The sequence below is a fragment of the Onychostoma macrolepis genome, chromosome 10, assembly GCF_012432095.1.
Source record: "Onychostoma macrolepis isolate SWU-2019 chromosome 10, ASM1243209v1, whole genome shotgun sequence".
NCBI classification, from domain to species: Eukaryota; Metazoa; Chordata; class Actinopteri; order Cypriniformes; family Cyprinidae; genus Onychostoma; species Onychostoma macrolepis.
In genome coordinates, this window is record NC_081164.1 from 2,036,149 (window position 1) to 2,048,064 (window position 11,916).

The 11,916-nt window shown below is 37.6% G+C and overlaps 1 protein-coding gene across 4 annotated transcripts; it reads left to right on the forward strand.

Moving 5' to 3' along the window:
• Window positions 1–1,602: 1,602 nt before the first annotated feature.
• macir (macrophage immunometabolism regulator) lies at window positions 1,603–11,292 on the forward strand. Of its 4 annotated transcripts, none has more exons than XM_058790196.1 (2): window positions 1,603–1,703; window positions 6,073–11,292. In XM_058790196.1, exon 2 carries the CDS (start codon window positions 6,080–6,082, stop codon window positions 6,710–6,712), a length of 633 nt encoding a protein of 210 aa, XP_058646179.1. In that variant the 5' UTR covers window positions 1,603–1,703; window positions 6,073–6,079; the 3' UTR covers window positions 6,713–11,292. The 4 variants fall into 4 exon arrangements, with proteins under 4 accessions (XP_058646179.1, XP_058646180.1, XP_058646181.1 ...); XM_058790197.1 differs by having other exon boundaries at window positions 1,610–1,682; XM_058790198.1 differs by having other exon boundaries at window positions 1,615–1,703; window positions 6,077–11,292.
• The last annotated feature ends 624 nt before the right edge of the window (window positions 11,293–11,916 follow it).

An 11,916-nucleotide genomic window follows, 5' to 3' on the forward strand; every position in this document is an offset into this window, starting at 1 on the left:
TTTCTCTCAAAATTGGCTGTGTGTGTCCCCGTGAGTTCACGTGCTGAGATGCTTCCCTGCTTATAAAGTGTATTAGCGACATACGCCAAACATCTTCCCTTGTAATGACTTGCTAAGAGAAGTGTTTCTAAACCTGTTGTCCAACAAAAGAGAAAATTATAACTTGTTTTTACTCCACAACATCGGTTGAATGTTTGAAATAACTTCCTTTTGTGATCTGATGTGGCTTATCACAGAATGAGGGAGAAAATATATTGTATAATAAAGGCTATGTTGATTAGCAATGGCTTACAAATATACTTAATCATTATGAAAATACCGGAGATGGCTTGAAGAACACCGATAAACCATATATTGTTGCAGGCGAGTGTTTATTGTCCTTACATTACATCATTAAAAACGTTTAACATTATATCTTCTTTTTATTCAGTTACAGCGATAGCGATGCCTTTTAGGGATTTCCTGGAACATCATCAGTTCAGTTACTTCTGTGATGCATATGTGAATTTTGAAAACTGTGGTTAAAAACCATGGTATGTATTGAACTGTGAGCTAACTGTATTATTGCATCCCTAGCTCCAACCTCAATTAAACACCTGAAGCAGCTAATCAAGGTTTTACTAGGCATACTAGAAACTGTGCTGAGGCAAGCTGGAGCTAAACTCTGTAGGACACGGGCCCTCCAGGACCGAGTTTGGACACCCCGGATTACAGAGTTCATAAGAGAAATCCCATCATAAAAGTGTTCTGTGTTCATCCTCTCAAGAATTTATGATTCAGTATGCCATCCTGGGGTGCATTTCCCAAAAAGCATCGTTAGCTAACTATGGTCATTAGTTCCATTGAACACTATTGGTACCGACAGAGCTTGCGACCATAGTTACCTTTGGTAAATGCACCCCTGGTCTGGAAACTCTGCTATACTGGATGTAAGTTAGCCTCCAGGACGATGGCATCTCTTATAAAAATCAGCCAAAGTATCCAGAAATGTCTGAAAATTACCATAAGGCCAAAGTCCCTGTAAGGCTATCCTATAGTTTTTGATAAGGCACAGGCGTCGTCCTCTCCATTCTTAAATAAAGGTGATCACTTGCACTTATTTTGGTACATCTATACCAAAAGGGATTCATAAACGGAGGATATTTTGGATGTTTCCAAGATTTGGGCTTTGGGCTGAACATCCAGCCAATCGCAGTTTAGTTTGAACCTGTTCAACAATCACTTACAAGTTACTTTATCAATGCAGGATTTCCAACGTGCAATCAAACCACAACAACTGATTCTGAATGAGGCAGCAGCACGACTGGTCTTTACTCTTTACACTCGTTACAGGTTGCGGCTTTCATCAAGTTCAAGACACCGACGCTTGCGTACCTCCACACCCTCCTACCTCAACTTACTCTTACAAGACAAAATGTTCAGAGAATTGTATCTTTTGATTAACTGTTTCTTTCGAGCTTGTTTCTTAGAGCTTGTATTTTAAATAGTCTTCTTGTAACACCCTTTAAAAGTCCCCTAGTGGCCCCTGGCCTCCTGGTAGAGAAGCACTGCTTTACATAAGAGCATCCGACCCTCGTCGCGTCACGTGACTGGACCCGAGGCGTCCTCGGCTCGCGTCACGTGACTGGCGTCGACGGCAGACTCCTCTGACAGGATCTCGTCTATGGTTCTCTCAAGCCCAGGTGTGCAGTCTTTCTGAACAGGTTTGATTTTACACTCTTTTCTTCGTTATATTACGATCTCTCCGCATCGATCGGAGCGTTGTCGGTGAGCTCGCCGCGGCTGTGATGTTAAATCCCCGCGTTGCTGCTGTAAATCGTGAAATGGTGGCAGGGACACAGCCCAGAATAAAGACAGTGTTTGGAGGACGCTTGCCTGCTTTACTGTATATTTCCTATCACTCGTATTTGACGACGAAGCTGCTGATGAATGTTTATATGGTTCATCTGGTTTCTCAGCACAGTATTTCAGTCCCTAATGTCGAGCATCATCTTCTTCATCATCATCATCAGGATGAAACTGGCAGATTCCTCGCATAGCTCTCACTAAACCCTCAAAAATATCGCTTATTGTCATTATTAATCATGCTTTTACATCATTCACAATGTACAAAGCGTTAAAGTGCGCATTTGATTTCTGCTGAAATGCTACAGTGATCTTAGGTTCATTTACAGTAAAGCACTGGCCTGGTTTCTCGGGGTTTATCCTTCATATCCTCGTCTGGCATGAAACATATTTCCATATGAATAGTGGTTGGTTACATCCAGCAGCTATACTGTCCAAACCACCACAGTACTGTCTGAGATCTAAGCCTAGGACGTTTTGCTTAATGACTGAATAATGGACGTATACTATTCGTTTTAAATAAAACTCAGATTTCCTTAAAGATTTAGGATTGTCATGGGAAACAAATTGAACCCCAGCATGGACATGTATCTATCTATCTATTTAAAATGACAAAAATATGGCACTCCAAACAGTCTTACAGAAGACAGATGGTTTTTGTTTCATTCTAATGCACTGATCTTGGCTATAAAATCATGTAATTATTATAGCTACTATACTCATTGTTGGCATAGTCTTTTGTGCAAATGATTATGTGATTTATGTGTTAATATACTGATGAATAATAAGTGTAAAATAATGATCTTAAATTTGTTTATTTATTTGTTTGTTTGTTCATTCATGTCAAGTGAAAATAGGACATTACACTATTAAGCACACGCAAATCTGAATGTTTTCTTATATCTAAACACGAGCTCTCAGCGGAGTTGTTCCTGATAAGCCCACATTTATATCAATAGAAGCATTATTCAAGCAGTGTTGTGCTTTAAATGCAATACAAAATACTGCTTTAAAATGCCAAGAATCAAAGAATACAAAACAATCATATAACAATAGTAGTTTATTATTGTTGTTATTATTTAATCAGCACTGCAAGGCAAATAAAACAGTTGTATCTACATGCCTTAGAAAGCATAAAGTGAAGTGTATTAAGAGTATATAGAATAAATTGAGTCTTGACTGCCCTTGATTCTACTTCTTTATATTTGCTCATTAAATATGCCATTGTTCTTCCGTATAATATCACACTCTTTAATTTAAAGATGATAATAAAGAACACAAGCATAACAATTGATACAGTTACATTTATATTACATTTGCATAATATTTACTAAAATAATTAGATAATTAAACAACTGGATAAAATGAAATAACTTGATAATGTGTGAAATGAGCAGATTTATCCTTCCTGCAGCATCGATGTCTGCGGAGACTGAAAGTCTTATATTTGTGGGATCTTAATGGTTGCCAGAATCTTGTCAGACATCTTTCCCGCGTCACAGGCACATCATCATCGCCAGCAGAAATGCTCCATCGTCGCGGCTCGACACCGTTCAAGGCTTTCACAGCTTTTAGAGTCAGAGTGTCATCCAAATGCCAGATTTGAGTTCCCTTTCATACCTCCTGAATGCTTTTCTTTCTTGATATTTTATCTGTCAAAATGAGTCAGCATTTGGAATTATCTTTCAGTGTTTTGATTTTAAGATCCATTCTCCTTGAGCTGAGCCTTTCTCTGCCGTCTATAGATTTCATATCTGTGCATGTTGTATAGGAGGACAGATGCAGCTGCTTCTAATTGAGAAAATTACCTCAGAAATGATTAAATAACACCTGCCTTAATCTAAAACATTATTTGGCAACTTCCCAGCTCCATACGATTTGTAGTTTGTAGGTTTTTGTAATTATTTACTGGCCGGTATATTGTGCTGATACTAGTGAAAAACCACAAAACCAGTCTTAAGTGTCAATTTTTTGAAATTTAGATTTATGCATCAATTGAAAGCTGAATAAATAATCTTTCCGCTGATGTATGGTTTGTTAGGATCAGACAATATTTGGCTGAGATACAACTATTTGAAAATCTGGAATCTGAGGGTGCAAAAAAATCAAAATATTGAGAAAATCGCCTTTAAAGTTGTCCAAATGAAGTTCTGAGCAATGCATATTACTAATAAAAAGTTTTTATACATTTACGGTAAGAAATTTACTAAATATCTTCATGGAACATGATCTTTACTTAATATCCTAATGATTTTTGGCATAAAAGAAAAATGGATAATTTTGACCTATACAGTGTATTGTTACTACAAATATACCCCAGCGACTCAAGACTGCTTTTGTGCTCCAGGGTCATATACTGAACTTATGCGTTAAATAATATTCTCATCCTATCCTTCCTGTGACAGGAAGCCCAGACAGAAGACACAAGAGTTTACATTGAATTAAATGCCAGATAATATATATTGTGTAACCGATATACCAATAATAACCAATAAACTAATAAAAAAATTTACTTTATGCATAATGTGTGGCTTTTAGTTATAAACAAGCCTGAAATACAGTAGCGCTCTTATTTTGAAAAGTCTGTGCTTTACTCTTGCCAGCTTCTCATTGAAATAGATGGAAGTGTGATAGAAGAAATGAGGAAAGATGGAGAGCAGGAATTGAATATTAAGGCTGTAATAAAATGGTCTAGTGAGATAAATAGTAAAGCTTTCTTTGATTTTATTAGGGAAACAGGGCTGATGAATAGATTTTAAACTCCGTTTCACACTCCAGAGCACTAGGTGGCGGAAAAGCACCTATTACTTTGGTTTCCAGCCTCTGTTAAAAACCAAGAAGAAGAAGATAAAGATAGAAGGAGATAAAATAGACAAGATATTGTAATATAAAAAACATAAAGTAAACATTGTCATTATAATTTACAAACAGTCAAATGCATGGAATAAATGTGCAGTATCCACTGGTGCAAGAGCACCATGTATTTACTTGCAATGCTCATATTTATTTAATAATCATATTAGGCAGATTCCTAGCTAATATACTAGATGATTCCTGGTTTTCCATCCTCAAATTTTAGAGTTTTACTGTGACAATTCAGCATGTGCCCAGGCATCAGACTCAGCTGTGATGCCTGATCATATTTTCACTAATAATTTTTGAGAATTGCTTGCTCTTGTTTGAACAAACCCAACCAGTATTTAAATCAATCAACTGCTTTGAACGCCAGAGTCTCCACAGCACTGATATATGTGACCCTGGACCACAAAACCTGTCATATGCGTATATTTTTGAAATTGAGATTGAGAGTTAGGACGGGACAATATTTGGCTGAGATACAACTATTTGAAAATCTGGAATCTGAGGGTGCAAAGAAATCAAATAAAAAATTGCCATTAAAGTTGTCTAAATGAAGTTCTTAGCAATGCATATTACTAATCAAAAATGAAGTTGTGATATATTTATGGTAGGAAATTCACAAAATATCTTAATATCCTAATGATTTTTGGCATAAAAGAAAAATCGGATCATTTTGATCCATACAATGGATCAAAATTTGGCTATTGCTACAAATATACCTGTGTTACTTATGACTGCTTTTGTGGTCCAGGGTCACATATGTGCTAGACAACGCTGTAAATACAGTATAGCTAGATCTAAAACCTGGTGGATCGTTTTCATTGATTTAAATCGTCATATTATCCAGCCATGATGATATGAGCCTTGCTTTATGGTAAAGTACAAAGACATTATAGATATAACATTATAACTTTCTGTAAAACTGCTTTAAAACAATCTGTATTGTGAAAGGAAGATTTGACAAGGAATGTGCATTAAAATGAAAATTCTGTCATTAATTACTCATCCTCGTGTCGTTCCAAACCCGTAAGACCTTCGTTCATCTTCAGAACACAAATTAAGATATTTTTGATGCCACATGGATTATTTTAACCATCCTCTTGCTACGTTTCTGTACCTTGTTCGTGGTAATATCATTGCGGTCTATGGGAGGGTCAGAGAGCTCTCAGAATGCATCAAAAATATCAGAATTTGTTTTCCGAAGATGAACGAAGGTCTTACAGTGTTTGGAACGACACGAGGGTGAGTAATTCATTTTTGGGGTGAACTGTCCCTTTTAAGAAAGTAAATAATGATGAAATAAAGACTATGTTCTTTGTAGTATAATACATGCTATTTATTCCCTACATAACTCTCTGTGTGTTTCAGCCAGGTCATGTCATTAAAGATGGAAATGGATGCCAGTGGAGTGTCCAGGGCGCCCATATCCGTTCTGCCTGCTGCTGAGGTCAAAGCCACCCTGAAGCCAGAAGCCGATAAACCCCGGTGCTCCAGCACTCCCTGCTCCCCCATTAAAAGTACTGTCTCAGGATACCAGATCCTCCACATGAACTCCAACTATCTAGTGGGCTTCACCACCGGTGAGGAGCTTCTCAAATTAGCCCAGAAGTGGTCTAGCCCTGATAACAGCAACACAGAGGCCTTGCCCAGCCCCATCAAAAAGCCTGTGGATTTAAGCCTGCACCGAGCCTCGCGGATTTACAAAGCCAAAAGCCGTTACTACCAACCGTATGACATCCCAGCGATCAACGGACGCCGGAGGCGGCGCATGCCCAGCTCGGGCGACGGCTGCTTGAAGTCGATGGTGAGCGGGGAGCCCAGCAAGGCCTTACACGGGCCCCTGCCCCTCTGCCTGTTGAAGGGCAAACGGGTGTACTCCAAGTCCCTGGACTACCTCAACCTGGACAAGATGAGCCTCAGGGAGCCGGCGGACACTGAAGTGCTGCAGTACCAGCTACAGCATCTCAATCTGAGGGGCGAGCGCGTGTTCACCCGCAACAAGACATGAGTTCTCAGAAACGTCCACCTGCCCACAGTTGTCTGGCTGTGATGTAGGGCCTTGATTTGTACCACTCTGATTATAGGCAGTTCACTACTAAAGCAGGGTGACCATACGTGCCATTTTTCCCGGACACGTCCTGGCCAGGATTCGTTTTGGCTTTGTTTTTCTGTTTTCACACTTGCTGAAGCCAGGTAATGATCGAAAAGTAGTTTGACCAATAACATGCAGGCATTGTACGTAATGGACCAATCGTGGTGTGTGAGAAGGTGGGATCTACGGAGAATGGTCAAAGCGATGCAAATCCGCGTCCATATTAGGTGCGCTGCTCAGACCGATCAGTATTTGACATCAAAGTACCTCGAGAGCGTTTCGAAAGCATAAGGAGGCATCTGCTCTGCTCTCTGTAGCTTTCATGGTACTTTGATGTCATACACCGATCGGTCTGCACACGCAAACAAAGCCAAAACCTATATATTTTAGGCAATATAGAAATCCTAGCCTGGACGTGTCCAGGAAAAATGGCACGTATGGTCACTCTAACTAAAGCCCAAAGTATACTTCGGTTTTTACACGTTTGACGCAAATTTTGTCACTAGAATAGTACCCGCGTACTGTACGTCCACCACCAGATTTTTCTTTGTACGCGGTTCCACAAGGTGGCAGCACTGGCCCGAGCTGTTGTTTCACAGTTGAAAACTAAACTAGACACAGAACAGCAACAAAATAGCGGAGACTGCAACAACAGACGGATCTTTAGATTAAAAAATTACAAAGATATTTTTAGCACTCGTAACTTCTGGAGAAAGATGAAAAAGGTGCACCTTAGACTGTACATGTATGCATTCAAAAGCGATGTATACTTTGGGCTTAAAGCATCCATAGACCACTAATCTCGTTTGTTAACCAGAGGTGTGATAAAGCACCATGAGGCCCAGTTAGGGCAAACTAAAGGAGTAGTTCGTTCAAAAAGACAAATTCTGTCATTCTGTACTCACCCTCATGTTGTTCCTGACTTTTTGAGAATTTTTGGAGAAACTTTGTGCAGCTCTTTTCATACAATGACAGGAAATGTTGACCACATATGGCTTGTGTGCCATATTCAAGATTTACTAAACAGGGCAAATTAGCGTGAGAGCGCTGTCATCCCATAAAAGCACAGATGGGAGGGGAAAGTTCTGCGGTTGATCTACTGACAAAATGCACATTAAAGAACACAGACTCAGCTCATTTCCATAATGAGCAATGCAATCTACCAAGAGCAGCTCAAATGAGCAAGTATAGCAGCCATGTCAAGGGCAAAATGGCTCAAGACGTGTTTTCTTGTTTGTTAAATAATGCCTCAAATACCAGTGAATTGACTACCGTAATCTGTATATTTAAATACTTTCCTCTCACAAATATTGCGTCTGAAAGGGAAACTCCTACAAATGCAGATGCAGTAAGGTCAGCCACAGAAATAACTTGGTCCACGCCTTTTCTGGGTGTCTTTAGTTAATCCTGACCGTAGTTTTTAATGCCAAAAGAGGGTTTGCTTTGGCGTAAATCTAATCCAAAGCCTGCTAAAGCCATAGCTTTGTGTAAGGAACAGGCGGAAATTTGTTATTGATATCTGATGGTCTGAAATTGAATTTGTGTTCTATGAATAAAGACTTTAATTTCAGTTTGTCGCACAAAACTGTCAAGAGAACTTGGAGTATAGCAAGCGGAGTTATAGTATAGATTTGCAGTATAGTCTGTTTACATGCAGTGTTGGGAAGGTTGCTTTGGAAATGTAATAGGTTACAGATTACAAGTTACCCTGTTTAAAATGTAATAAGTCGTGCAACTCTTTCAATTACCTTTTTAAAGTAATGTAACTGATTACATTTGATTACTTTGATTATCATTTTCAAACGTTTAAACCAGACAGGGTTAACATTACAGTAATACTGTTAGTAAATTCTTCATTGCTTGAATTAAGGATTTAAAGCACATCCACCACAAAATCAGACTTTCCTCTTAACTTTGAGGTCATTCTGAGGTTAAATACAGATTTAAGAGTAAAAGAAACTGTAATTTAATTACATGTTTTTTTTTTCCTTCTCATTAACCGTAACAGATTACAGTTGCATTTATTTTGTAATTAAATTACCTAATTGTGTTACTAGTTACTCCCAACACTGCTTATATGATAGGGCTGCAGGACTATTTGAAATAAAACCTTAGTGGGATTAATATTTCATGTCTTTTTAATAATAATGCATTATTATATAGATATATTGATATCAATATGGCAACTTTGTGTAAATTGTGCAGCTCTACACAAACAAGCACGGCGCTCCTGGAGCTTTTTTTAAAAACTGCATTTTAATTATTTGAACAATTGCAAATAGATGTTCTCCCGAAATCATGCCGCCCAGTTATCTGTCACTGAACTGACTTTGTATGAAAAAGAACTGCATTAAGATGCATTCAAAATTCTTCTTTTTCAGTTTGTAAAAACCTGAGGGTGAGTAAATAACGACGTGATTACTGTTCCTTTACCCACACAACAAATCGTTGTAAAAGTGTATGTTACGGGGGATTCATTCATAGTGAGGTTTTTCAGGATTAGCAATAAATGGTGTGGCTTAATTGCTGAATTCCTTCCGTTATCTGTGAGTCTGTGAGCGTGAGTGTGTGCAAAACACTTAAACCTTTGGAAATGTTGTGTGAAACTGTGCTACATTTAGTCCTCTGTTCTCCCTTAACATCCGATCATACGCTTGTGTTGTTCTGCTAACTTTAGTAACTCGTGTCAGGTGAGGATCTCGACTGTTACGCAATCCGGATGATGTTTAAAACAGACTCTGATAGGCTTTGTGCGAGAGAGGCTTATCTCTGAGAACCCAAACTAACGTTAGCATAGAGAAACCATTAATGGCCTTTTCATTTCCCTAATCAGTGTTTTACAGGAGACTCGCCGGATCGTTTTAAATTACACTGAATGCTGTGTTGCTTTCTGGAAGAAATCTTTATGTTAATGAAGGTTGTGACATTTACTTTTTCCATTCCCCTTCACAATGCACATAGTTGATAACACTGCTATAAAAACCAAAGTCCGCGGGAACTTGATGAATCATTTTTGAACAGCAGACAATCTTTCATGGTTTTACACGATAAGCACTAGTAACAGTTTATGGGATTTTATTTCTCTTTATTTTGACCACAGCGTTTAATATGGGTCCATTTGCGTTATCATCACGGAAGATATTTGTTTGATATTATTACAGTCGGCATCATGATTCTTTAAGATCTTTGTTAGTATTGCAGATGTTTCTCTTCAAATGATTTCATGCTTTTCAAAACTCCTTTTTTTAGTTGAACCCCTCGTGCATCTTTTTTTCTTCTATATCTTCCTCTAGTGCTTTGAACTGAATTGCTAGATTTCACCCTTACTATAACCGACTACGTTCTTTTGTTTTGTTTCTAATCTAATCTTGTTGAACTGCCGTATTATTTTAATGTTCGGTGGTTAGATGACTGAAACATTAAAATAATATTTAGGAATATGCTCTAAAAAGCACCTTAGCTTCATTCATTTAATATATTTATTAATTGTGACGTGTTGGTGATGTTTTATTACAGTATTTTAAAAGTTTTTATTTACATATTGGATTTTTAATTTAAGCCTAATTAATCGTTTTGTTGTTGTTTGATTTCCTAACTACGTAGTGTTCACATTTATGTGCTAGAAATCCATTGGACCACTGTTTAAAAAAAAAAAAACTGATTTAGTGACATTACTGGAACAGTGTAATATATTATTAATCTTCACAGCAATGAATACAATGCTTAACCTAAAGTGAATGAGATCAAGCCTATTTGCCATGTTCAAAAACAATAGGCCTGCTACATATAAGATCAGTTCTCAAGCATCAAGGAATCAGCTTACTAAAAACACCACTGATCCTGATTCCCAGTCTTGTATTTACATTTGTTTTGGGCAGCAGTCGTTCCATCTGAAGTCACTTTTGAGTCCAAACTACCAAAAAGTGAGCTGGTTTGCTGTCCTGATTTGAAAGCGTTTGGGGGGAAAAAGCTGTAAGGAGTTGCTACTTCTCGTGTTTTGGGCTATCTATGCTATTAACTGGTTTTTAGGGATAGATTTTCATTTATTTTATTCTTTTGTCGTGAAATAGCGAAATTCTCACCAAGAAATATACTCATACACTTCTGTGATGTTTCAGAGTCAATAAGGGTAGAACTGAAAAGCTTGAAGACCTGTCATGCACTGAAAAAGTTCAGCTGTTGTATTCTCTATTTATCATCATAACAGTCATAATTTAAAAACTGCTCCTGCCTAGAAGGGTACAACCTAATTTTAATCTCTTAATGAATAAAAACGCATTAGAAACCAGTACTGGCTGCAGTGCCTTCGGTAAGACGTACATGAGTTATTCAGAAGGCATGTCTTAGTTTGTCTTAGATTACTTGAATGCACATGTAATATTGTTCTGTTATCTTCTGTTCTCAACATTTTTAATGCTTAAAATGTTCTTTTACCCTCTGCAGTGTCAAAGTTTAACTTTTGTTTTTGTCAGAGTTTGAGTTTCATTTGATATTAATAAAACACTCTTCTTTGCATTGTGTATTTCTTGCATTGTGTTGCCAGGAAATGAGTGACGAATGAATGTTGCATAGACCTTAGATGCAGTCGAAGTCACTTTGGGAAAAAAAGCTTCTGTCAAATGCATAAATATAAGAGAGTTGAGTTTCATCAGAGAAATACTGAAATATGGGCTTATTTACACTCTTTAGTTATCTGATCATATTAAAACCATGTGTAAATGCCCTCCAAGATGCATTTATTAAAGACTGACACGGCAAAGTGTGATTCCATAAAGGCCAGGAGAGGGCCTCAGCAAACTTTCTAAGGGTTTGCAGGATGACAGAAGTGTGTAAAATTAATCATGTATTGTAATATATATATATATTATTGGTATAATAATATATCTAACTCTAATCTAAAATAAAATGCTAAAACACATACAATTAAAATGTAAACTGACGTCCTCAATAATTATTTTTGATTGAAAAACATACATACTCTCTGGAGCACTAAATGTGAGCAGTATTTAGACTAACGTAAAGCAAAAGCATTCATCCAAATATTATTGGTTTAATTATCCTTATCTGCACAGATCAAGAAATCATATTGAATCGCTGAAATTATGAGACAAAGGTCTTGT

What these genes read in the sequence shown, in the direction of transcription:
- macir (XM_058790196.1), top strand. Translation starts at nt 6,080, where the DNA reads ATGTCATTAAAGATGGAAATGGATGCCAGTGGAGTGTCCAGGGCGCCC.